The sequence below is a fragment of the Oncorhynchus mykiss genome, chromosome 16, assembly GCF_057628025.1.
Source record: "Oncorhynchus mykiss isolate SJ-2025 chromosome 16, ASM5762802v1, whole genome shotgun sequence".
In the NCBI taxonomy this organism is placed as follows: Eukaryota; Metazoa; Chordata; class Actinopteri; order Salmoniformes; family Salmonidae; genus Oncorhynchus; species Oncorhynchus mykiss.
In genome coordinates this window covers 6,235,001-6,258,068 of record NC_143037.1, presented here as the reverse complement: position 1 = coordinate 6,258,068, position 23,068 = coordinate 6,235,001, and the positions used below count along the sequence as shown (strand labels likewise).

Sequence of the window (23,068 nt, the reverse complement as noted above, 5' to 3'; positions counted from 1 at the left end):
ATCATAATGTACTCTACATTAGTGTGTGTGCGTGTGAGCACAGGTTATTTGCCAAGGGCCCACATGTCCAATCTGTCAACTGGTACCATTCACCCCAAACACAAGTCAAAGCCGCCACTATGCACTCATCTACAGTGGTACCACACCTACAGGCAACACAAACAATCACCAGCTGGCTTTCCTGTCTCTCTCTGTCCTCCCTCGTTCCTCCCCTCCTTGGGTTCTCTCTCTGTCCTCCCTCATTCCTCCCCTCCTTGGGTTCTCTCTCTGTCCTCCCTCATTCCTCCCCTCCTTGGGTTCTCTCTCTGTCCTCCCTCATTCCTCCCCTCCTTGGGTTCTCTCTCTGTCCTCCCTCATTCCTCCCCTCCTTGGGTTCTCTCTCCATTTCAGCCATAGCGCTGGATATAAAATATTCCTCTCTCGCTTCTCTTCTTTCTCTGTCTCTGCCGTCCTCCTCCTCCTCTCTCTTCTCTTCTTTCTCTGTCTCTGCCATCCTCCTCCTCCTCTCTCTTCTCTTCTTTCTCTGTCTCTGCCATCCTCCTCCTCCTCTCTCGCTTCTCTTCGTTCTGTCTCTGCCGTCCTCCTCCTCTCTCTCACCCACTCCTTCCCCTTTTTGTAAATGTGTAAAACTTCAATAATGTTACTGTGGAAACCATATTTGCTATCTTTACACCCGCGACATATATATTGTCCGCTATATTTACACCCGCGACATATATATTGTCCCCTTTTTTACACCCGCGACATATATATTGGCCGCTATATTTACACCTGTGACAGATATATTGTCCCCTATATTTACGCCCGCGACATATATATTGTCCCCTATATTTATACCCGCGACATATATATTGTCCCCTATATTTACACCTGCGACATATATATTGTCCCCTATATTTATACCCGCGACATATATATTGTCCCCTATATTTACACCTGCGACATATATATTGTCCCCTATATTTATACCCGCGACATATATATTGTCCCCTATATTTACACCTGCGACATATATATTGTCCCCTATATTTATACCCGTGACATATATATTGTCCGTGGTTAAAGGAGTGAACTAAATAAAGGGAATTAAAGTTCCATTTGGGACAGAACTATTATGAGTCCAGATGACTCTGCTTATTGGGTATAGTGTTACAGGATGCTCCTGGGCTGTGTCCCAACTGGCCCCCTATTCCCTTTACAGTTATGGGGGCCCATATATAGGGTATAGGGAACAGGGTGCTATTTGGGACAGCCTAGGTCTGTTTGGGTAAGGGCACTATGTACTTAATGTGTCTATGTTTGACTTTATACCAGAGCCAAGGTGTGTCCCTTGTGAAGAGTCAGGCTGTAGTGTTTTAACCTCTCCCCCCTCTTCTCTCTCTTCTCTCTCTCTCCTCCCTCTCTTCTCTCTCTCCTCCCTCTCTTCTCTCTCTCCTCCCTCTCTTCTCTCTCTCCTCCCTCTCTTCTCTCTCTCCTCCCTCTCTTCTCTCTCTCCTCACTCTCTTCTCTCTCTCTCTCCTCTCTCTCTTCTCTCTCCTCTCTCTCTTCTCTCTCTCCTGGACTCTTCTATCAGACGGAGGTAACTCCTGTGGTGGGTCTGGTCTCAGCCAGTCCTTGACCTGACCCAGATTTCTGCATGCTCTATATAGAGTAGTCTGGTGACACACTGTACTCGTTCTCTCCCACTGTGATCTCTGTGCTGTACTGGACTCTCACCGTGATCTCCCACTGTGCTGTTTCTGCATGTTACAACATCACTGTTTTAATTTAACTTTTATTAATGTCCTTTTCCTCTGTAGTTTTCCTCTGTCTGTGTGAGAGTCTATGGTCTGAATAACCAGACCCAGATAAAGCCTAGATCAAACATGTTTGATAATATGCAATATAACATTTTTTTAACATTATTTTTAAGTTTAGGACTAGGCTTAATCTGAGATTCTCCCACTTGTGAGTCAGTGTGAATACCTTGTGTGTGTGTGTGTGTGTGTGTGTGTGTGTACGCTGAGTGTACAAAACATAAGGAACACCTTCCAAAAAATGTTGCACCCCCTTATTGCCCTCAGAACAGCCTCAATAGGTCGGGACATGGACTCTACGAGGTGTTGAAAACGTTCCACAGGGATGCTGGCCCATGTTGACTCTGCAAGATGTCTAAAGCGTTCCACAGGGATGCTGGTCCATGTTGACTCTACAAGGTGTGGAAAGCGTTCCACAGGGATGCTGGTCCATGTTGACTCTACAAGGTGTTGACTCCAACGCTTCCCACAGTTGTGTCAAGTTGGCTGGGTGTCTTTTGGGTGGTGGACCGTTCTTGATAAACACAGGAAACTTTTCAGCGTGATAAACCCAGCATCGTTGCAGTTCTTGACACACTCAAACCGGTGACACCCGGCACCTACTACCATAACCCTGTTTAAAGGCACTTCAATATTTTTATCTTGCCCATTCACCCTCTGAATGGCACACATACACGACCCGTGTTTTAAGGCTTAAAAATCCTTCTTTAACCCGTCTCCTCCTCCTTCATCTACACTGATTTGAAGTCGATTTAACAAGTGACATCAATAAGGGATCATAGCTTTCACCTGGTCAGTCGGTCATTGAAAGGGTTCCTAATGTTTTGTCCACTCTGTGTATAATAGGACACTTGTTGAGGTGTGTGTGTGTGTGTGTGTGTGTGTGTGTGTGAGAGACCTCGTTTCTCTATTTGATATCTGCGTTATTATACCACTGTTTAGGATCAGTTTATATTGTATTGTGCTGACTAACTTTGATTCCTCACTGCTCCCTCTGCCTGGATGTGTGACATGTATGTAGCACTTGCATGGTTGTTTTCACTGTGTCGTTAGCATTGTGTTTTCACTGTGTCGTTAGCATTGTGTTAGCACTGCGTTAGCATTGTGTTAGCACTGCGTTAGCATTGCGTTAGCACTGTGTTAGCATTGCGTTAGCATTGCGTGCTAATCCCTACTGTATATTAGTGTGTTTGTGTGTGCTTGAAGGGGATCTCCATCATGTCACACACAGTGAGGAGCCTCTCAGTCTTGATTAGTAGTGGTATGCTGCAACGCAAACCTGGGAGGTTCCCCTTGCTCACACGGGCTGTAACTAGTGTATCTCGCTCTTCTTTCTCTCTCTCTCTTCCTGATGAGTAGAAGATTTCCCAGGAGAGGGAGAAGTTTGCGGATGAGGACAGTATCTTCTTCACACTGGGAGAGTGTGGTCTCATCTCCTTCTCTGATTACATCTTCCTCACTACCGTGCTCTCTAGTAAGTCCCACACACACACACACACACACACAGGCCTCTCTTTGGACCTGACTCTCACACAGACAGACCGACCGACAAGTAGTGGTGACACTAAGGTTGTGGGTTCAATTCCCACACAAACTACTGAACCCAGTAACCCATGTTGATGTCTGTAGTGAAGTCCTGAACCCAGTAACCCATGTTGATCTGTATAGTGAAGGCCTGAACCCAGTAACCCATGTTGATCTGTATAGTGAAGGCCTGAACCCAGTAACCCATGTTGATGTGTGTAGTGAAGGCCTAAACCCAGTAACCCATGTTGATGTCTGTAGTGAAGGCCTAAACCCAGTAACCCATGTTGATGTCTGTAGTGAAGGCCTAAACCCAGTAACCCATGTTGATCTGTATAGTGAAGGCCTGAACCCAGTAACCCATGTTGATGTCTGTAGTGAAGGCCTAAACCCAGTAACCCATGTTGATATCTGTAGTGAAGGCCTAAACCCAGTAACCCATGTTGATGTCTGTAGTGAAGGCCTAAACCCAGTAACCCATGTTGATCTGTATAGTGAAGGCCTAAACCCAGTAACCCATGTTGATGTCTGTAGTGAAGGCCTGAACCCAGTAACCCATGTTGATGTCTGTCGTGAAGGCCTGAACCCAGTAACCCATGTTGATGTGTATAGTGAAGGCCTGAACCCAGTAACCCATGTTGATCTGTGTCGTGAAGGCCTGAACCCAGTAACCCATGTTGATGTCTATAGTGAAGGCCTGAACCCAGTAACCCATGTTGATCTGTATAGTGAAGGCCTGAACCCAGTAACCCATGTTGATCTGTATAGTGAAGGTCTGAACCCAGTAACCCATGTTGATCTGTATAGTGAAGGCCTGAACCCAGTAACCCATGTTGATGTCTGTAGTGAAGGCCTGAACCCAGTAACCCGTGTTGATGTCTATAGTGAAGGCCTGAACCCAGTAACCCATGTTGATGTTTGTAGTGAAGGCCTGAACCCAGTAACCCATGTTGATGTCTATAGTGAAGGCCTGAACCCAGTAACCCATGTTGATGTCTGTAGTGAAGGCCTGAACCCAGTAACCCATGTTGATCTGTATAGTGAAGGCCTGAACCCAGTAACCCATGTTGATCTGTATAGTGAAGGCCTGAACCCAGTAACCCATGTTGATCTGTGTCGTGAAGGCCTGAACCCAGTAACCCATGTTGATGTCTGTAGTGAAGGCCTGAACCCAGTAACCCATGTTGATGTCTGTAGTGAAGGACTGAACCCAGTAACCCATGTTGATCTGTGTCGTGAAGGCCTGAACCCAGTAACCCATGTTGATCTGTGTCGTGAAGGCCTGAACCCAGTAACCCATGTTGATCTGTGTCGTGAAGGTCTGAACCCAGTAACCCATGTTGATGTCTATAGTGAAGGCCTGAACCCAGTAACCCATGTTGATGTGTATAGTGAAGGCCTGAACCCAGTAACCCATGTTGATCTGTGTTGTGAAGGCCTGAACCCAGTAACCCATGTTGATCTGTGTCGTGAAGGCCTGAACCCAGTAACCCATGTTGATCTGTATAGTGAAGGCCTGAACCCAGTAACCCATGTTGAGGTGTATAGTGAAGGCCTGAACCCAGTAACCCATGTTGATCTGTGTTGTGAAGGCCTGAACCCAGTAACCCATGTTGATCTGTGTCGTGAAGGCCTGAACCCAGATGTTAGCCTTCAGAAGTATTCACACCCAGCCTCCCGAGTGACACCGCGGTCTAAGGCACTGCATCGCAGTGCTCGAGGCGTCACTACAGACCCGGGTTCGATCTCGGGCTGTGTCACATCCGGCTGCGACGGGGAAACCCGTAGGGTGGCGCACAATCGTCCAGTTCAGGGCGGGCTTTACTTGGCTCATCACACTCTAGCGACTCCTTGTGGCGAGCCGGGCGCCTGCAGGCTGACTCCGGTCGTCAGTTGAACTCCGACACATTGGTGCAACTGGTTTCCGGGTTAAGCGGGCAGAGATGAGACGAGATTAAAATATGTATTCACACCCCTGGACATTTCCCACATTTTGTTGTGCTACATAGTGGATTAAACTAGATTTAATTGTAATTTTGTTGGTCCACGATCTAAACAAAATACTCTGTCCAAAGTAGAATAACAATTCTAACATTTTGTTTAAACATGTCTGAAAAAAGAAAACCGTAATGTATCTTGATTACATAAGTATTCAACCCCCTGAGTCAATACATGTTAGAATCACCTTTGGCAGTGATTTAGAGCTGTGAGTCTTTCTGGGTAAGTCTCTTGAGAGCTGTGAGTCTTTCTGGGTAAGTCTCTTGAGAGCTGTGAGTCTTTCTGGGTAAGTCTCTAAGAGCTGTGAGTCTTTCTGGGTAAGTCTCTAAGAGTTGTGAGTCTTTCTGGGTAAGTCTCTAAGAGCTGTGAGTCTTTCTGGGTATGTCTCTAAAGAGCTGTGAGTCTTTCTGGGTATGTCTCTAAAGAGCTGTGAGTCTTTCTGGGTAAGTCTCAGAGCTGTGAGTCTTTCTGGGTAAGTCTCTAAAGAGCTGTGAGTCTTTCTAGGTAAGTCTCTTGAGAGCTGTGAGTCTTTCTAGGTAAGTCTCTTGAGAGCTGTGAGTCTTTCTGGGTAAGTCTCTTGAGAGCTGAGAGTCTTTCTGGGTAAGTCTCTAAGAGCTGTGAGTCTTTCTGGGTATGTCTCTAAAGAGCTGTGAGTCTTTCTGGGTATGTCTCTAAAGAGCTGTGAGTCTTTCTGGGTAAGTCTCAGAGCTGTGAGTCTTTCTGGGTAAGTCTCTAAAGAGCTGTGAGTCTTTCTAGGTAAGTCTCTTGAGAGCTGTGAGTCTTTCTGGGTAAGTCTCTTGAGAGCTGAGAGTCTTTCTGGGTAAGTCTCTAAGAGCTGTGAGTCTTTCTGGGTAAGTCTCTAAAGAGCTGTGAGTCTTTCTAGGTAAGTCTCTTGAGAGCTGTGAGTCTTTCTGGGTATGTCTCTAAAGAGCTGTGAGTCTTTCTGGGTATGTCTCTAAAGAGCTGTGAGTCTTTCTGGGTAAGTCTCAGAGCTGTGAGTCTTTCTGGGTAAGTCTCTAAAGAGCTGTGAGTCTTTCTAGGTAAGTCTCTTGAGAGCTGTGAGTCTTTCTGGGTAAGTCTCTTAAGAGCTGTGAGTCTTTCTGGGTAAGTCTCTAAGAGCCTTCCACACCTGGATTGTACAATATCTGCACATTATTGTTTGTAAAAAAAAAAAATTAAGCTCATAAATTGGTTGTTGATCATTGCTAGACAGAAAATACATTTTCAAGACTTGCCGTAGATTTTCAAGCCGAATTAAGTAAACTGTAACTAGGCCAGTCAGGAACATTCAATGTTGTCTTAGTAAGCAACTCCAGTGTAGATTTGGCCTTGTGTTTTAGGTGATTGTCCTGCTGAAATGTGAATTTGTCTCCCACTGTCTGTTGGAAAGCAGACTGAACCTGTTTTCCTCTAGGATTTTGCCTGTGCTTAGCTCTATTTAGTCTATTTTTATCCAAAAAAAACGCCCTAGTCCTTGCTGATGACAAGCATACCCATAACATGATGCAGCCACCACAATGCTTGAAAATATGGTACTCATTTATGTGTTGTACAAACATAAATTAACTTTGTCCTAAATAAAAAGTTAAGTGCCCTTCTTTGCGAGGCATTGGAAAACCTCCCTGGTCTTTGTGGTTAAATCTGTGTTTTAAATTCACAATTATCTGTAAACTCCCTCAGTCAAACAGTATGTGTGTGGGGTACAGAGATGAGGTAGTCATTCAAAAATTGTGACTTGTTAAGCAAACCTTTACTCCTGAACTTATTTAGGATTTCCATAACAACGGGGTTGAATACTTATTGACTCAAAACATTTAATCTTTTCATTAATTAAAAAAAAAAGCTAAATATTTCTAAAAAACGAATTTGAGGTATTGTGTGGAGGTCAGTGACACAACATCTTAATTCAAACTGTTTTTAAATTCAGGCTGTACCACGACAACTTGTGGATGTAGTCAAGTAGTGTGAATACAATCTGAAGGCTCTGTAGGTGTTGGTCTCATGTTGTGAATTACTCCTGTGAGTCATTATTATTGTTACTCCCATAGAAATAAAAGGAGCAGAATGGACAAAGGCCCAACGAAGACCCTGTATTTGTTTTGTGTGCGTTTGTACTTGTTCCTGGTGCAGTGGAACCAATGGGAACAATCAACCCTGCTAATCTGCCACTCCTGGCAAACCCAGAGCAAAGGATCAAAGTATTTGAAGGAGAGTTGATGTAATATTTGAACCCAGGTCTGATCATGAGACTAGTAATGTAGCGTTTCTCCCTTGTGTGTTTCTCTCTCAGCGCCCCAGAGGAACTTTGAGATCGCCTTCAAGATGTTCGACCTGAACGGAGATGGAGAGGTGGACCTGGAGGAGTTTGAACAGGTCAACACACAACTATAGCAATACCATCATTACAGCCCTCATAAGCAGTTGTCTTTTGGCATTACGGTCAATACTACGGCCATTACGGTCAATACTACGGGCTATTTACCGATGGACTATGTACAGCTGCAGCGATCGGTTAGCTGCTCAGATAGCAGATGTTTGAAGTTGGTGAGGGAGATAAAAGTCTCCAACTTCAGCGATTTTTGCAGTTCGTTCCAGTCACAGGCAGCAGAGAACTGGAATGAAAGGCGGCCAAATGAGGTGTTGGCTTTAGGGATGATCAGTGAGATGCGCGTGCTACTAGTGGGTGTTGCCATCGTGACCAGTGAACTGAGATAAGGCGGAGCTTTACCTAGCATGGACTTGTAGATGACCTGGAGCCAGTGGGTCTGGCGACGAATATGTAGCGAGGGCCAGCCGACTAGAGCATACAGGTCGCAGTGGTGGGTGGTATAAGGTGCTTTAGTAACAAAACGGATGGCAATGTGATAAACTGCATCCAGTTTGCTGAGTAGAGTATTGGAAGCTATTTTGTAGATGACATCGCCGAAGTCGAGGATCGGTAGGATAGTCAGTTTTACGAGGGTAAGTTTGGCGGCGTGAGTGAAGGAGGCTTTGTTGCGGAATAGAATGCCGACTCTAGATTTGATTTTAGATTGGAGATGTTTGATATGAGTCTGGAAGGAGAGTTTACAGTCTAGTCAGACACCTAGGTACTTATAGATGTCCACATATTCTAGCTCGGAACCATCCAGGGTGGTGATGCTAGTCGGGCGTGCGGGTCCAGGCAGCGAACGGTTGAAAAGCATGCATTTGGTTTTACTAGCGTTTTAAGAGCAGTTGGAGGCCACGGAAGGAGTGTTGTATGGCGTTGAAGCTCGTTTGGAGGTTAGATAGCTCAGTGTCCAAGGAAGGGCCGGAAGTATACAGAATGGTGTCGTCTGCGTAGAGGTGGATCAGGGAATCACCCGCAGCAAGAGCAACATCATTGATATATACAGAGAAAAGAGTCGGCCCGAGAATTGAACCCTGTGGCACCCCCATAGAGACTGCCAGAGGACCAGACAACATGCCTTCCGATTTGACACACTGAACTCTGTCTGCAAAGTAGTGGTGAACCAGGCAGTCATTACGGTCAATACTATGGCCATTACAGTCAATACTATGGCCATTACAGTCAATACTATGGCCATTACAGTCAATACTATGGCCATTACAGTCAATACTATGGCCATTACAGTCAATACTATGGCCATTACAGTCAATACTATGGCCATTACGATCAATACTATGGCCATTAGTCAATACTATGGCCATTACGGTCAATACTATGGCCATTACGGTCAATACTATGGCCATTGCGGTCAATAATATGGCCATTACGGTCAATACTACGGCCATTGCGGTCAATACTACGCCCATTACGGTCAATACTACGCCCATTACGGTCAATACTACGGCCATTACGGTCAATACTATGGCCATTACGGTCAATAATATGGCCGTTACGGTCAATACTATGGCCATTACGGTCAATACTATGGCCATTACGGTCAATACTATGGCCATTACGGTCAATACTATGGCCATTAGGGTCGATACTACGGCCATTAGGGTCGATACTACGGCCATTAGGGTCGATGCTACGGCCATTAGGGTCGATATTAGGGTCGATACTACGGCCATTAGGGTCGATACTACGGCCGTTAGGGTCGATACTACGGCCGTTAGGGTCGATGCTACGGCCGTTAGGGTCGATGCTACGGCCATTAGTCGATACTACGGCCATTAGGGTCGATGCTACGGCCATTAGGGTCGATGCTACGGCCATTAGGGTCGATGCTACGGCCGTTAGGGTCGATGCTACGGCCGTTAGGGTCGATGCTACGGCCGTTAGGGTCGATGCTACGGCCGTTAGGGTCGATGCTACGGCCATTGGGGTCGATGCTACGGCCGTTAGGGTCGATGCTACGGCCGTTAGGGTCGATGCTACGGCCGTTAGGGTCGATGCTACGGCCGTTAGGGTCGATGCTACGGCCGTTAGGGTCGATGCTACGGCCGTTAGGGTCGATGCTACGGCCGTTAGGGTCGATGCTACGGCCATTAGGGTCGATGCTACGGCCATTAGGGTCGATGCTACGGCCATTAGGGTCGATGCTACGGCCATTAGGGTCGATGCTACGGCCATTAGGGTCGATGCTACGTTTTGTTAAGGATAAACGACGAGGGGCCGTGGAGTCCTGTGCCATGAGTTTATTAGAAAACAGTTAGTACCCTTTCGACCAATCAGAATGATCTAGTCATCCAAGCTGTGAAACGCACACACACACACACCTGGCTGACTGACTGAGACCCCTGTAATTGTGTTCAATATCCTGTCATATTGCTTCTCTTCTCCAGGGGACATAGACAAATGGTTTGAGACTGCAGGCTGTATCAGTATCCATACCATCTGGTAGGGGCTGTTATATATATATATATATATATATATATAAATCAGAAGAAGAGAAAGTATAGATGCATACACACGACACACAGTGGCTGCATAACAAATCACACCCTGTCCCTTTAAAGTGCACTACTCCCCATTGGGTGTGGTCTAAAGTAGTGCACTATATAGGGAATAGGGCCCTGGTCTAAAGTAGTGCACTATACAGGGATTAGGGCTCTGGTCTAACGTAGTGCACTATACATGGATTAGGGTGTCATTCAGGACAACAGAGAGGTGTAACACTGTATACAGTGTCTCCCTCTGATTAAATTTTTTCCACCTCTGGCCACTTTCACAGTACTCTCTCAGAAAGAGCAGATGTATTTATTTTCCCTGCGTAGAGTTCATTCTTTTGTATGTCAAACTGTGAAAGAATAATTGGTTTAGGCCCATAATGGAATCCTCTTGCACGACACACTGTGCTCTCTCTGTGAAGCTAAATGATGTTGATAGAGTATGTTTGGTTCATGTGGGATTGATTTCAGTATAATACAATCTATTATTTGGCTTAATTACGTTTTGATTGGATCAAAGGATCAGCCAGTGGCATTCACAGATTAAATGATTAAGTTTGTAATGGTTTTAATTGGTCCATATCAAGACCGTTTCTTTTCCCTCAGGTCTCAGACCAGTAGGGGCATGTGTCATCGGGACCGTTCCACTGCTGACAACACTGTTGTAATAATGCCCCACATCTCTCTCCTCCCTCCCTCCCGCTCTCTCCTCCCCCCTCTCTCTCCTCCCTCCCTCCCTCTCCTCTCAGTTTAACCCTCTCTCCTCTCCTCCCTCCAACCCTCTCTCTCTCCTCGCCTCCCTCCAACCCTCTCTCTCTCCTTGCCTCCCTCCAACCCTCTCTCTCCTCTCCTCCCTCCAACCCTCTCTCTCCTCGCCTCCCTCCAACCCTCTCTCTCTCCTTGCCTCCCTCCAACCCTCTCCTCTCTCCAACCCTCTCTCTCTCTCCTCTCCTCCCTTCAACCCTCTCTCTCTCCTTGCCTCCCTCCAACCCTCTCCTCTCTCCAACCCTCTCTCTCTCTCCTCTCCTCCCTCCAACCATCTCTCTCTCTCCTCTCCTCCCTCCAACCCTCTCTCTCTCTCCTCTCCTCCCTCCAACCCTCTCTCTCTCTCCTTGCCTCCCTCCAACCCTCTCTCTCTCCTCTCCTCCCTCCAACCCTCTCTCTCTCCTTGCCTCCCTCCAACCCTCTCCTCTCTCCAACCCTATCTCTCTCTCCTCTCCTCCCTTCAACCCTCTCTCTCTCCTTGCCTCCCTCCAACCCTCTCCTCTCTCCAACCCTCTCTCCTCTCCTCCCTCCAACCATCTCTCTCTCTCCTCTCCTCCCTCCAACCATCTCTCTCTCTCCTCTCCTCCCTCCAACCATCTCTCTCTCTCCTCTCCTCCCTCCAACCATCTCTCTCTCTCCTCTCCTCCCTCCAACCCTCTCTCTCTCTCCTTGCCTCCCTCCAACCCTCTCTCTCTCCTTGCCTCCCTCCAACCCTCTCTCTCTCCTCTCCTCCCTCCAACCCTCTCTCTCTCTCCTCTCCTCCCTCCAACCCTCTCTCTCTCTCCTCTCCTCCCTCCAACCCTCTCTCTCTCCTCTCCTCCCTCCAACCCTCTCTCTCTCCTCTCCTCCCTCCAACCCTCTCTCTCTCCTCTCCTCCCTCCAACCCTCTCTCTCCTCTCCTCCCTCCAACCCTCTCTCTCTCTCTCCTCTCCTCCCTCCCTCCAACCCTCTCTCTCTCTCTCCTCTCCTCCAACCCTCTCTCTCTCCTCTCCTCCAACCCTCTCTCTCTCCTCTCCTCCAACCCTCTCTCTCTCCTCTCCTCTCCTCTCCTCTCTCTCCTCTCCTCTCCTCTCCTCCCTCCAACCCTCTCTCTCTCCTCTCCTCCCTCCAACCCTCTCTCTCTCCTCTCCTCCCTCCAACCCTCTCTCTCCTCTCCTCCCTCCCTCCAACCCTCTCTCCTCTCCTCCCTCCCTCCAACCCTCTCTCTCTCCTCTCCTCCCTCCAACCCTCTCTCTCTCCTCTCCTCCCTCCAACCCTCTCTCTCTCCTCTCCTCCCTCCAACTCTCCTCTCCTCCCTCCAACCCTCTCTCTCTCTCCTCTCCTCCCTCCAACCCTCTCTCTCCTCTCCTCCCTCCAACCCTCTCTCTCTCTCCTCTCCTCCCTCCAACCCTCTCTCTCTCCTCTCCTCCCTCCAACCCTCTCTCTCTCCTCTCCTCCCTCCAACCCTCTCTCTCTCTCGTCTCCTCCCTCCAACCCTCTCTCTCTCTCTCCTTGCCTCCCTCCAACCCTCTCTCTCTCTCCTCGCCTCCCTCCAACCCTCTCTCTCTCCTCGCCTCCCTCTAACCCTCTCTCTCTCTCCTCGCCTCCCTCCAACCCTCTCTCTCTCTCCTCGCCTCCCTCCAACCCTCTCTCTCTCTCTCCTCGCCTCCCTCCAACCCTCTCTCTCTCTCTCCTCCCTCTAACCCTCTCTCTCTCTTCTCTCCTCAGGTCCAGAGTTTCCAAAGCAAGTAAAGTAGATAATCAACAATAAAACCTATACAGTAAACATCTCTCTCTCTCCTCAGGTCCAGAGTATCATCAGGTCTCAGACCAGTATGGGGATGCGTCATCGGGACCGCTCCACTACGGGTAACACCCTGAAGACTGGCGGCTGCAGCTCCGCTCTTACCACATACTTCTTCGGTCAGTTAGTCAACCAATCAATCAACCAGTAAATCAGTCAGTCAGTCAGTCAGTCAACCAACCAACCAATTTATCAACCAGTCAGTCAGTTAGTCAACCAATCAATCAACCAGTAAATCAATCAGTCAGTCAGTCAGTCAGTTAGTCAACCAATCAATCAACCAGTAAATCAGTCAGTCAGTCAGTCAGTCAGTCAGCCAACCAACCAACCAATTTATCAACCAGTCAGTCAGTTAGTCAACCAATCAATCAACCAGTAAATCAATCAGTCAGTCAGTCAGTCAGTTAGTCAACCAATCAATCAACCAGTAAATCAGTCAGTCAGTCAGCCAACCAACCAATTTATCAACCAGTCAGTCAGTCAGTCAGTCAACCAACCAGTCAATCAACCAACCAATTTATCAACCAGTCAGTCAACCAACCAATCAACCAATTTATCAACCAGTCAGTCAACCAACCAGTCAATCAACCAATCAATCAACCAGTAAATCAATCAGTCAGTCAGTCAGTCAGTCAGCCAACCAACCAACCAACCAATCAATCAACCAACCAGTAAATCAATCAGTCAGTCAGTCAGTCAGTCAGTCAGCCAACCAACCAACCAATCAATCAACCAGTAAATCAATCAGTCAGTCAGTCAGCCAACCAACCAACCAATCAATCAACCAGTAAATCAATCAGTCAGTCAGTCAGTCAGTCAGTCAGTCAGCCAACCAACCAACCAATCAATCAACCAGTAAATCAGTCAGTCAGTCAGTCAGTCAGCCAACCAACCAACCAATCAATCAACCAGTAAATCAATCAGTCAGTCAGTCAGCCAACCAACCAACCAATCAATCAACCAGTAAATCAGTCAGTCAGTCAGTCAGCCAACCAACCAACCAATCAATCAACCAGTAAATCAATCAGTCAGTCAGTCAGTCAGTCAGCCAACCAACCAACCAATCAATCAACCAGTAAATCAATCAGTCAGTCAGTCAGTCAGTCAGCCAACCAACCAACCAATCAATCAACCAGTAAATCAATCAGTCAGTCAGTCAGTCAGTCAGTCAGTCAGTCAGTCAGTCAGCCAACCAACCAACCAACCAATCAATCAACCAGTAAATCAATCAGTCAGTCAGTCAGTCAGCCAACCAACCAACCAATCAATCAACCAGTAAATCAATCAGTCAGTCAGTCAGCCAACCAACCAACCAATCAATCAACCAGTAAATCAATCAGTCAGTCAGTCAGCCAACCAACCAACCAATCAATCAACCAGTAAATCAATCAGTCAGTCAGTCAATCAACCAGTAAATCAATCAGTCAGTCAGTCAGTCAGCCAACCAACCAACCAATTTATCAACCAGTCAGTCAATCAACCAACCAATTTATCAACCAGTCAGTCAGTCAGTCAGTCAACCAATCAATCAACCAGTAAATCAATCAGTCAGTCAGTCAGCCAACCAACCAACCAACCAATTTATCAACCAGTCAGTCAGTCAGTCAACCAACCAGTCAATCAACCAACCAATTTATCAACCAGTCAGTCAGTCAGTCAGTCAACCAACCAATCAACCAGTCAGTCCTGTCAGTCCTGTCAGTCCAGTCAGTCCTGTCAGTCCAGTCAGTCAGTCAACCAGTCAGTCAGTCAACCAGTCAGTCAATCAGTCAGCGAGTCAGTCAACCAACCAACCAGTCAGTCAGTTAATCAATCAATCAGTCAGTCAGTCACTCAACCAGTCACTCAAACAACTAGTCAGTCAGTCAATCAGTTAGTCACTCAACCAGCCAGTCAGTCAGTCACTCAACCAGTCACTCAACCAGCCAGTCAGTCAGTTAATAAATCAGTCAGCTCGTCACAGAAACAAATGTAAGGAAAATATTAAATAATAGCCTTAAATAAATCAAAAACCGAGGTAATAAACTGAAAGATGAGATGGATGAAACACCTGGAGTGAAAAGGGCTTCCTTTTCTTCTCTGTTCAGGTGCCGACCTGAAGGGCAAACTGACCATCGGCCATTTCCTGGAGTTCCAGAGGAAACTGCAACACGATGTCCTTAAACTAGAGGTGAGGGGGCGGGGCAGAAACAGGAAGCTAGGAAGGAGGAGAGATTGAAGGCAGAGCGGTAAGAGAGGATAAACAGACAGGGGGTAGGACTGAGACGGGGTGGGAGGGAGGGACAGGGAAGTATGGAGAGACGGGGAAGGTAGGGAGGGAAGTGTGTGTGTAGGGGGGGGGGGGTGAATTGATGAGGTGTCAGTGCTTGAGGAGGCTGTCTGAGCCTTTGTTCCTTCATTGTCACAGTGACTGTCCCCCTATCTCGTCTATACCCCCACATACCTACTCTCTGCCTCCACAGCGCTGCTGAAAAGCTGCGACACAAAAACAGTGTTCTTTTTGTCAAACTGCCAGTACACTGCACTCTGTATAAAGGGATCACATCAGTGCAGGACAATTTCGTTTATCACTGTAATCACGGTTAATTACTTCCTGTTTAAACCACAGTCCCTGTAATGATGTTGTGGTCTGGTGCTCTGATGGGAACGCAGGCGGAGTTGTCCTCCTCGTATGTTAGTCTCTCGACGTTCGATTGGTGGAGATATGATCATTGTGACACGGCAGTGTTCTAACGTGGATTCTTCTTCTTCTTTGTTTAGTTCTCCTCCTCCTCCTCCTCCTCCTCCTCTCTCTCGTTCTCTTTCTAAGAGGTGGTAATCGCTGAGCCAGAAGCTCTTCCTAGGTTAATTCATCCACTTTAGAAACCCTCTCTCTCTTGTTACTTTTCTCTCGTCCTCCTGTTCTCTCATCCTCCTGTTCTCTCGTCCTCCTGTTCTCTCGTCCTCCTGTTCTCTCGTCCTCCTGTTCTCCCGTCCTCCTGTTCTCCCGTCCTCCTGTTCTCTCGTCCTCCTGTTCTCTCGTCCTCCTGTTCTCTCGTCCTCCTGTTCTCTCGTCCTCCTGTTCTCTCGTCCTCCTGTTCTCTCGTCCTCCTGTTCTCTCGTCCTCCTGTTCTCTCGTCCTCCTGTTCTCTCGTCCTCCTGTTCTCTCGTCCTCCTGTTCTCCCGTCCTCCTGTTCTCTCGTCCTCCTGTTCTCTCGTCCTCCTGTTCTCTCGTCCTCCTGTTCTCTCGTCCTCCTGTTCTCTCGTCCTCCTGTTCTCTCGTCCTCCTGTTCTCTCGTCCTCCTGTTCTCCCGTCCTCCTGTTCTCTCGTCCTCCTGTTCTCTCGTCCTCCTGTTCTCTCGTCCTCCTGTTCTCTCGTCCTCCTGTTCTCTCGTCCTCCTGTTCTCTCGTCCTCCTGTTCTCTCGTCCTCCTGTTCTCTCGTCCTCCTGTTCTCTCGTCCTCCTGTTCTCTCGTTCTCTCGTCCTCCTGTTCTCTCGTCCTCCTGTTCTCTCGTCCTCCTGTTCTCTCGTCCTCCTGTTCTCTCGTCCTCCTGTTCTCTCGTCCTCCTGTTCTCTCGTTCTCTCGTCCTCCTGTTCTCTCGTCCTCCTGTTCTCTCGTCCTCCTGTTCTCTCGTTCTCTCGTCCTCCTGTTCTCTCGTCCTCCTGTTCTCTCGTTCTCTCGTCCTCCTGTTCTCTCGTCCTCCTGTTCTCTCGTCCTCCTGTTCTCTCGTCCTCCTGTTCTCTCGTCCTCCTGTTCTCTCGTCCTCCTGTTCTCTCGTCCTCCTGTTCTCTCGTCCTCCTGTTCTCTCGTCCTCCTGTTCTCTCGTCCTCCTGTTCTCTCGTCCTCCTGTTCTCTCGTCCTCCTGTTCTCCCGTCCTCCTGTTCTCTCGTTCTCTCGTCCTCCTGTTCTCTCGTCCTCCTGTTCTCTCGTCCTCCTGTTCTCTCGTTCTCTCGTCCTCCTGTTCTCCCGTCCTCCTGTTCTCTCGTCCTCCTGTTCTCTCGTCCTCCTGTTCTCTCGTCCTCCTGTTCTCTCGTCCTCCTGTTCTCTCGTCCTCCTGTTCTCCCGTCCTCCTGTTGTCTCGTTCTCTCGTCCTCCTGTTCTCTCGTCCTCCTGTTCTCTCGTCCTCCTGTTCTCTCGTCCTCCTGTTCTCTCGTCCTCCTGTTCTCTCGTCCTCCTGTTCTCTCGTCCTCCTGTTCTCTCGTCCTCCTGTTCTCTCGTCCTCCTGTTCTCTCGTCCTCCTGTTCTCTCGTCCTCCTGTTCTCCCGTCCTCCTGTTCTCTCGTTCTCTCGTCCTCCTGTTCTCTCGTCCTCCTGTTCTCTCGTCCTCCTGTTCTCTCGTCCTCCTGTTCTCTCTTTTCTTTCCTTCAATTCAATTTGTTTTATTGGCATGACGTACCAATGTCCATATTACCAAAGCTCACGTTGGATATTTACAATATGAAAATAATAAGAATCAATATTGTCAACAGGACAACAGTAACAACAATAACCAAGGGTCAAAATAACCATACATTTAACAATAAGCATACAGTAGAGTACATGTGCAGGTTGATTGGTCTGTCAGACACTGTCCCTCATCTTATGGCAGGCAGCAATGTAGTGCGCTGCCAACCCAGAGCTCTCTGCGTCCCCCCCCCCCAACAGGATGGGTAGCCTACTCTCATCGGAGAGATCTTTGAAACTTTGAATAAGGGTTTTACATTTGGGGAAATGACACTCTCTCTAATTGTTTTATATTTTTGACATTTTGTCAGGAAACCTTCTCAATGGCAAGGCTGTGCTCACTGAGCCTGTACTTTGTCAAGGTTTTTATCAGTAACCATGGTCAGATAGTTATCCAGTGTAATGTCGATTTAGGGCCCTGCATTTTGCTTTGTGTTTGTGTTTCCCAATAAGCAATGTAGTTTTGTTTAGACTGTGTTGTAATTTGGTTTATTCTGATTGTGCTTCAGTGTGTTAGTAGAACAGGTTAGTGAACTCAGCCCCAGGACCAGCTGGATGAGGGGAATGAGGCTTCAGTGTGTTAGTAGAACAGGTTAGTGAACTCAGCCCCAGGACCAGCTGGATGAGGGGACTGAGACTTCAGTGTGTTAGTAGAACAGGTTAGTGAACTCAGGACCAGCTGGATGAGGGGACTGAGGCTTCAGTGTGTTAGTAGAACAGGTTAGTGAACTCAGCCCCAGGACCAGCTGGATGAGGGGACTGAGGCTTCAGTGTGTTAGTAGAACAGGTTAGTCAACTCAGGACCAGCTGGATGAGGGGAATGAGGCTTCAGTGTGTTAGTAGAACAGGTTAGTAAACTCAGGACCAGCTGGATGAGGGGACTGAGGCGTCAGTGTGTTAGTAGAACAGGTTAGTAAACTCAGGACCAGCTGGATGAGGGGAATGAGGCTTCAGTGTGTTAGTAGAACAGGTTAGTGAACTCAGGACCAGGACCAGCTGGATGAGGGGAATGAGGCTTCAGTGTGTTAGTAGAACAGGTTAGTGAACTCAGGACCAGCTGGATGAGGGGACTGAGGCTTCAGTGTGTTAGTAGAACAGGTTAGTGAACTCAGCCCCAGGACCAGCTGGATGAGGGGAATGAGGCTTCAGTGTGTTAGGAGAACAGGTTTGTGAACTCAGCCCCAGGACCAGCTGGATGAGGGGAATGAGGCTTCAGTGTGTTAGTAGAACAGGTTAGTGAACTCAGCCCCAGGACCAGCTGGATGAGGGGACTGAGGCTTAAGTGTGTTGAGCAATCGGGAGAGAAACTGAGCAATCGGGGGAGAAGGGCTTTGGTCAAGGAGGTAACCAAGAACCCGAAGGTCACTCTGACAGAGCTCCAGAGTTCCTCTATGGAGATAATATAATTATAATGGATAATAATAGTAACCTCTCTGTCTCTCTTTCTCTCTTCTCTCTCTCCCCCACCCCCTCTCTCTCTCCCCCCCCCCCTCCCCCTCTTTCTCTCTTCTCTCTCTCCCCCACCCCCTCTCTCTCTCTCCCCCCTCCCCCTCTCTCTCTCCCCCTCACCCCCCTCTCTCTCTCTCTCCCCCACCCCCTCTCGCTCTCTCTCCCCTCTCCCCCCCTCTCTCTTTCCCCCCCTCTCTCCTCTCTCCCCCCCCCTCTCTCCTCTCTCTCCCCCCCTCTCTCCTCTCTCTCCCCCCCTCTCTCCTCTCTCTCCCCCCCTCTCTCCTCTCTCTCCCCCCCCTCTCTCCTCTCTCTCCCTCCCCTCTCTCCTCTCTCTCCCTCCCCTCTCTCGTCTCTCTCCCCCCCCTCTCTCCTCTCTCTCCCCCCCTCTCACTCTCTCCCCCTCTCCCCTCTCTCCTCTCCAGTTTATGCGTAACGACCCAGTGGATGGGTGCATAACAGAGAGACAGTTTGGAGGCATGCTGCTGTCCTACAGCGGAGTCCAGTCACGTAAACTCAAACAGATGCAGAAGGGACTCAAGAAGATGTTCAAAGATGCTCAGGTATTGAGACAGACTGACACGTAATACATCACAGTGAAGGGGCACAGTTCTCTCTCTCACTCTCTCTCTCTCGCTCTGTCTGTCATCGCTCTCGCTCTCTCTGTCTGTCATCTCTCTCTCTCTCGCTCTCTGTCTGTCATCTGTCTGTCTCGTTGCCAAAACATATGTGAAATAGATTTAAAAAAACAAGTTAACTAAACCATGAAGATTGACAGTAAACATTACACTCACAGAAGTTCCATACAGTGTTGTTACAATGTGACTATAGTACAAAAGGAAAAATAAATCAACATAAATACGGGTTGTATTTACAATGGTGTTTGTTCTTCACTGGTTGCCCTTTTCTCGTGGTAACAGGTCACACATCTTGCTGCTGTGATGCACACTGGGGTATTTCACCCAGTAGATATGGGAGTTTATCAAAATTGGATTTGTTTTCTAATTATTTGTGGATCTGTGTAATCTGAGGGTCATACATTGGGCAGGAGGTTAGGAAGTGCAGCTCAGTTTCCACCTTTTGTGGGCAGTGAGCACATAGGCAGACCTGGCTCTCAAGAGAAGACAGGCTATGGCGGCCTTTCTCAATAGCAAGGCTATGCTCACTGAGTCTGAACATAGTCAAAGCTTTCCTTAAGTTTGGGTCAGTGACAGTGGTCAGGTATTCTGCCATTGTGTATTTAATTTATTTAACTAGGCAAGTCAGTTAAGAACAAATTCTTATTTACAATGACGGCCTACCGGGGAACAGTGGGTTAACTGCCTTGTTCAGGGGCAGAACGACAGATTTTTACCTTGTCAGCTCGGAGATTCGATCTAGCAACTTTTCGGTTACTAGTCCAACGCTCTGACCACTAGGCAACCTGCCGTCCCTACACTCTAACCACTAGGCTACCTGCCGTCCCTACACTCTAACCACTAGGCTACCTGCCGTCCCTACACTCTAACCACTAGGCTACCTGCCGTCCCTACACTCTAACCACTAGGCTACCTGCCGTCCCTACACTCTAACCACTAGGCTACCTGCCGCCCCTACACTCTAACCACTAGGCTACCTGCCGTCCCTACACTCTAACCACTAGGCTACCTGCCACCCCTACACTCTAACCACTAGGCTACCTGCCGTCCCTACACTCTAACCACTAGGCTACCTGCCGTCCCTACACTCTAACCACTAGGCTTGTTGCCGTCCCTACACTCTAACCACTAGGCTACCTGCCGTCCCTACACTCTAACCACTAGGCTACCTGCCGCCCCTACACTCTAACCACTAGGCTACCTGCCGTCCCTACACTCTAACCACTAGGCTACCTGCCGTCCCTACACTCTAACCACTAGGCTACCTGCCGTCCCTACACTCTAACCACTAGGCTACCTGCCGTCCCTACACTCTAACCACTAGGCTTCCTGCCGTCCCTACACTCTAACCACTAGGCTACCTGCCGTCCCTACACTCTAACCACTAGGCTACCTGCCGTCCCTACACTCTAACCACTAGTATACCTGCCTCCCCTACACTCTAACCACTAGGCTACCTGCCGTCCCTACACTCTAACCACTAGGCTACCTGCCGTCCCTACACTCTAACCACTAGGCTACCTGCCGTCCCTACACTCTAACCACTAGGCTACCTGCCGTCCCTACACTCTAACCACTAGGCTACCTGCCGTCCCTACACTCTAACCACTAGGCTACCTGCCGTCCCTACACTCTAACCACTAGGCTACCTGCCGTCCCTACACTCTAACCAATAGGCTACCTGCCGTCCCTACACTCTAACCACTAGGCTACCTGCCGTCCCTACACTCTAACCACTAGGCTACCTGCCGCCCCTACACTCTAACCACTAGGCTACCTGCCGTCCCTACACTCTAACCACTAGGCTACCTGCCGTCCCTACACTCTAACCACTAGGCTACCTGCCGTCCCTACACTCTAACCACTAGGCTTCCTGCCGTCCCTACACTCTAACCACTAGGCTACCTGCCGTCCCTACACTCTAACCACTAGGCTACCTGCCGTCCCTACACTCTAACCACTAGGCTACCTGCCGTCCCTACACTCTATCCACTAGGCTACCTGCCGTCCCTACACTCTAACCACTAGGCTACCTGCCGTCCCTACACTCTAACCACTAGGCTACCTGCCGTCCCTACACTCTAACCACTAGGCTACCTGCCGTCCCTACACTCTAACCACTAGGCTACCTGCCGTCCCTACACTCTAACCACTAGGCTACCTGCCGTCCCTACACTCTAACCACTAGGCTACCTGCCGTCCCTACACTCTAACCACTAGGCTACCTGCCGTCCCTACACTCTAACCACTAGGCTTCCTGTCGTCCCTACACTCTACCCACTAGGCTACCTGCCGTCCCTACACTCTAACCACTAGGCTACCTGCCGCCCCTACACTCTAACCACTAGGATACCTGCCGTCTCCACACCTGGGCCAAATAGCATTCTAGTTTGCTCTGTTTTTTTGTAAATTCTTTCCAATGTGAAGTAATTATCTTTTTGTTTTCTCATGATTTGGTTGGGTCTAATTTAGTTGATGTCCAGGGGCTCTGTAGGGTGTGTTTGTGTTTGTGAACAGAGCCCCAGGACCAGCTTGCTTAGGGGACTCTTCTCCAGGTTCATCTCTCTGTAGGTGATGGCTTTGTTATGGAAGGTTTGTGAATCTCTTCCCTTTAGGTGGTTGTAGAATTTAACGGCTCTTTTCTGGACGTTGATCATTAGAGGGTATCGGCGTAATTCTGCTCTGCGTGTATTATTTGGTGTTTTACGCTGTACACAGAGGATGGTTTTGCAGAATTCTGAATGCAGAGTTTCAATCTCTGTGTCTCTGTCTCTCTCCCCACCTTTGTGTGTCAGGTCAACTGCGTACAGAGAACCTACTTCTGTCTCTGTCTGTTCTGAATTGCTACTTGTGTGTTCATTGATGCCAAGGCGATATCTGGACAAGGGGACAGCTGTCTCTGTGTCTCCCGGTCTCAACCCCACTCGGGTAGAGGTTCTCCTAACCTGTTAGGGCTAAACCTGCTCTCACATGGAACTCTCTCTATCCCTCTATGGCCTCTTCTCTCCTCTCTCTATATATGCTTGATTCTGTCTCTTTCTCGCTCTTTCTCTCTCTCGCTCTCGCTCTCGCTCTCTTTTCCTTCCTCTCTCTAGGAGAATTATTGAGTTGATACAGCCAGCTGCTCCTCTCTCTGCTGTCAGCTCATTCAGCAGTGTGTTTGTGCGTGGGTGTAAAGCTTGCTTCCCCTGTCATGCTACCCTCTTCTCTGTGTCACCCCGTTGAATAGAAGCCTCCTAACTACAGGAGCGTGATCAGAGCTGTGTGTGTGTGTGTAATCAGTCTCCTGTCATGATAATGTTTAACTGAGTTTCACAGCAATAAAATCATTTGAAGCAGAATTCCTTTTAACACGGAAACTTCTAGGCCTGTAGGGACCATCATTCTGATGGCAACTTTCTAACATTAATTCATTAATTAACATTAATTAACATTAATTAATGCATTTCTCATATGCCATTGCTAAAATAATCATCTGAAGGTGTTAAGTAGTAACATTACAATACGATGTTTTTTGTCTCATTTTAAAATAGCAAAATAGCATTTTCATTAGTTTGTTACTGTAGGCAATATGTAAGAACAAAACCACAAATTCAACTGTTTAGTCTTATCGTTTTGTTCCAACAGATGTTTCATAGTTGTAACATGCTAGCGGCTTGTTTTTAGGTTTTAATAAAAAAAATAAAAAAATACCCCGACCATGAAGACGCACGGTCAGCAACACACGTGGTCAGATGACAACCTCAGTGGCCTTAAACATCTCAGTGGCCTTAAACATCACAGTGGCCTTAAACATCACAGTGGCCTTAAACATC

At 48.2% G+C, this 23,068-nt stretch overlaps 1 protein-coding gene across 1 annotated transcript in view; it reads left to right on the top strand.

The window, feature by feature from the left end:
• micu1 (mitochondrial calcium uptake 1) overlaps positions 1–23,068 on the top strand; it is a 108,357-nt gene that overhangs the window by 64,135 nt on the left and 21,154 nt on the right. Inside the window, exons 6-10 of the mRNA XM_036946048.2 lie at positions 3,156–3,270; positions 7,609–7,691; positions 12,749–12,866; positions 14,835–14,917; positions 19,041–19,178. Coding sequence (XP_036801943.2) covers positions 3,156–3,270; positions 7,609–7,691; positions 12,749–12,866; positions 14,835–14,917; positions 19,041–19,178 — 537 coding nt within the window. The remainder of the gene's footprint in view (positions 1–3,155; positions 3,271–7,608; positions 7,692–12,748; positions 12,867–14,834; positions 14,918–19,040; positions 19,179–23,068) is intronic.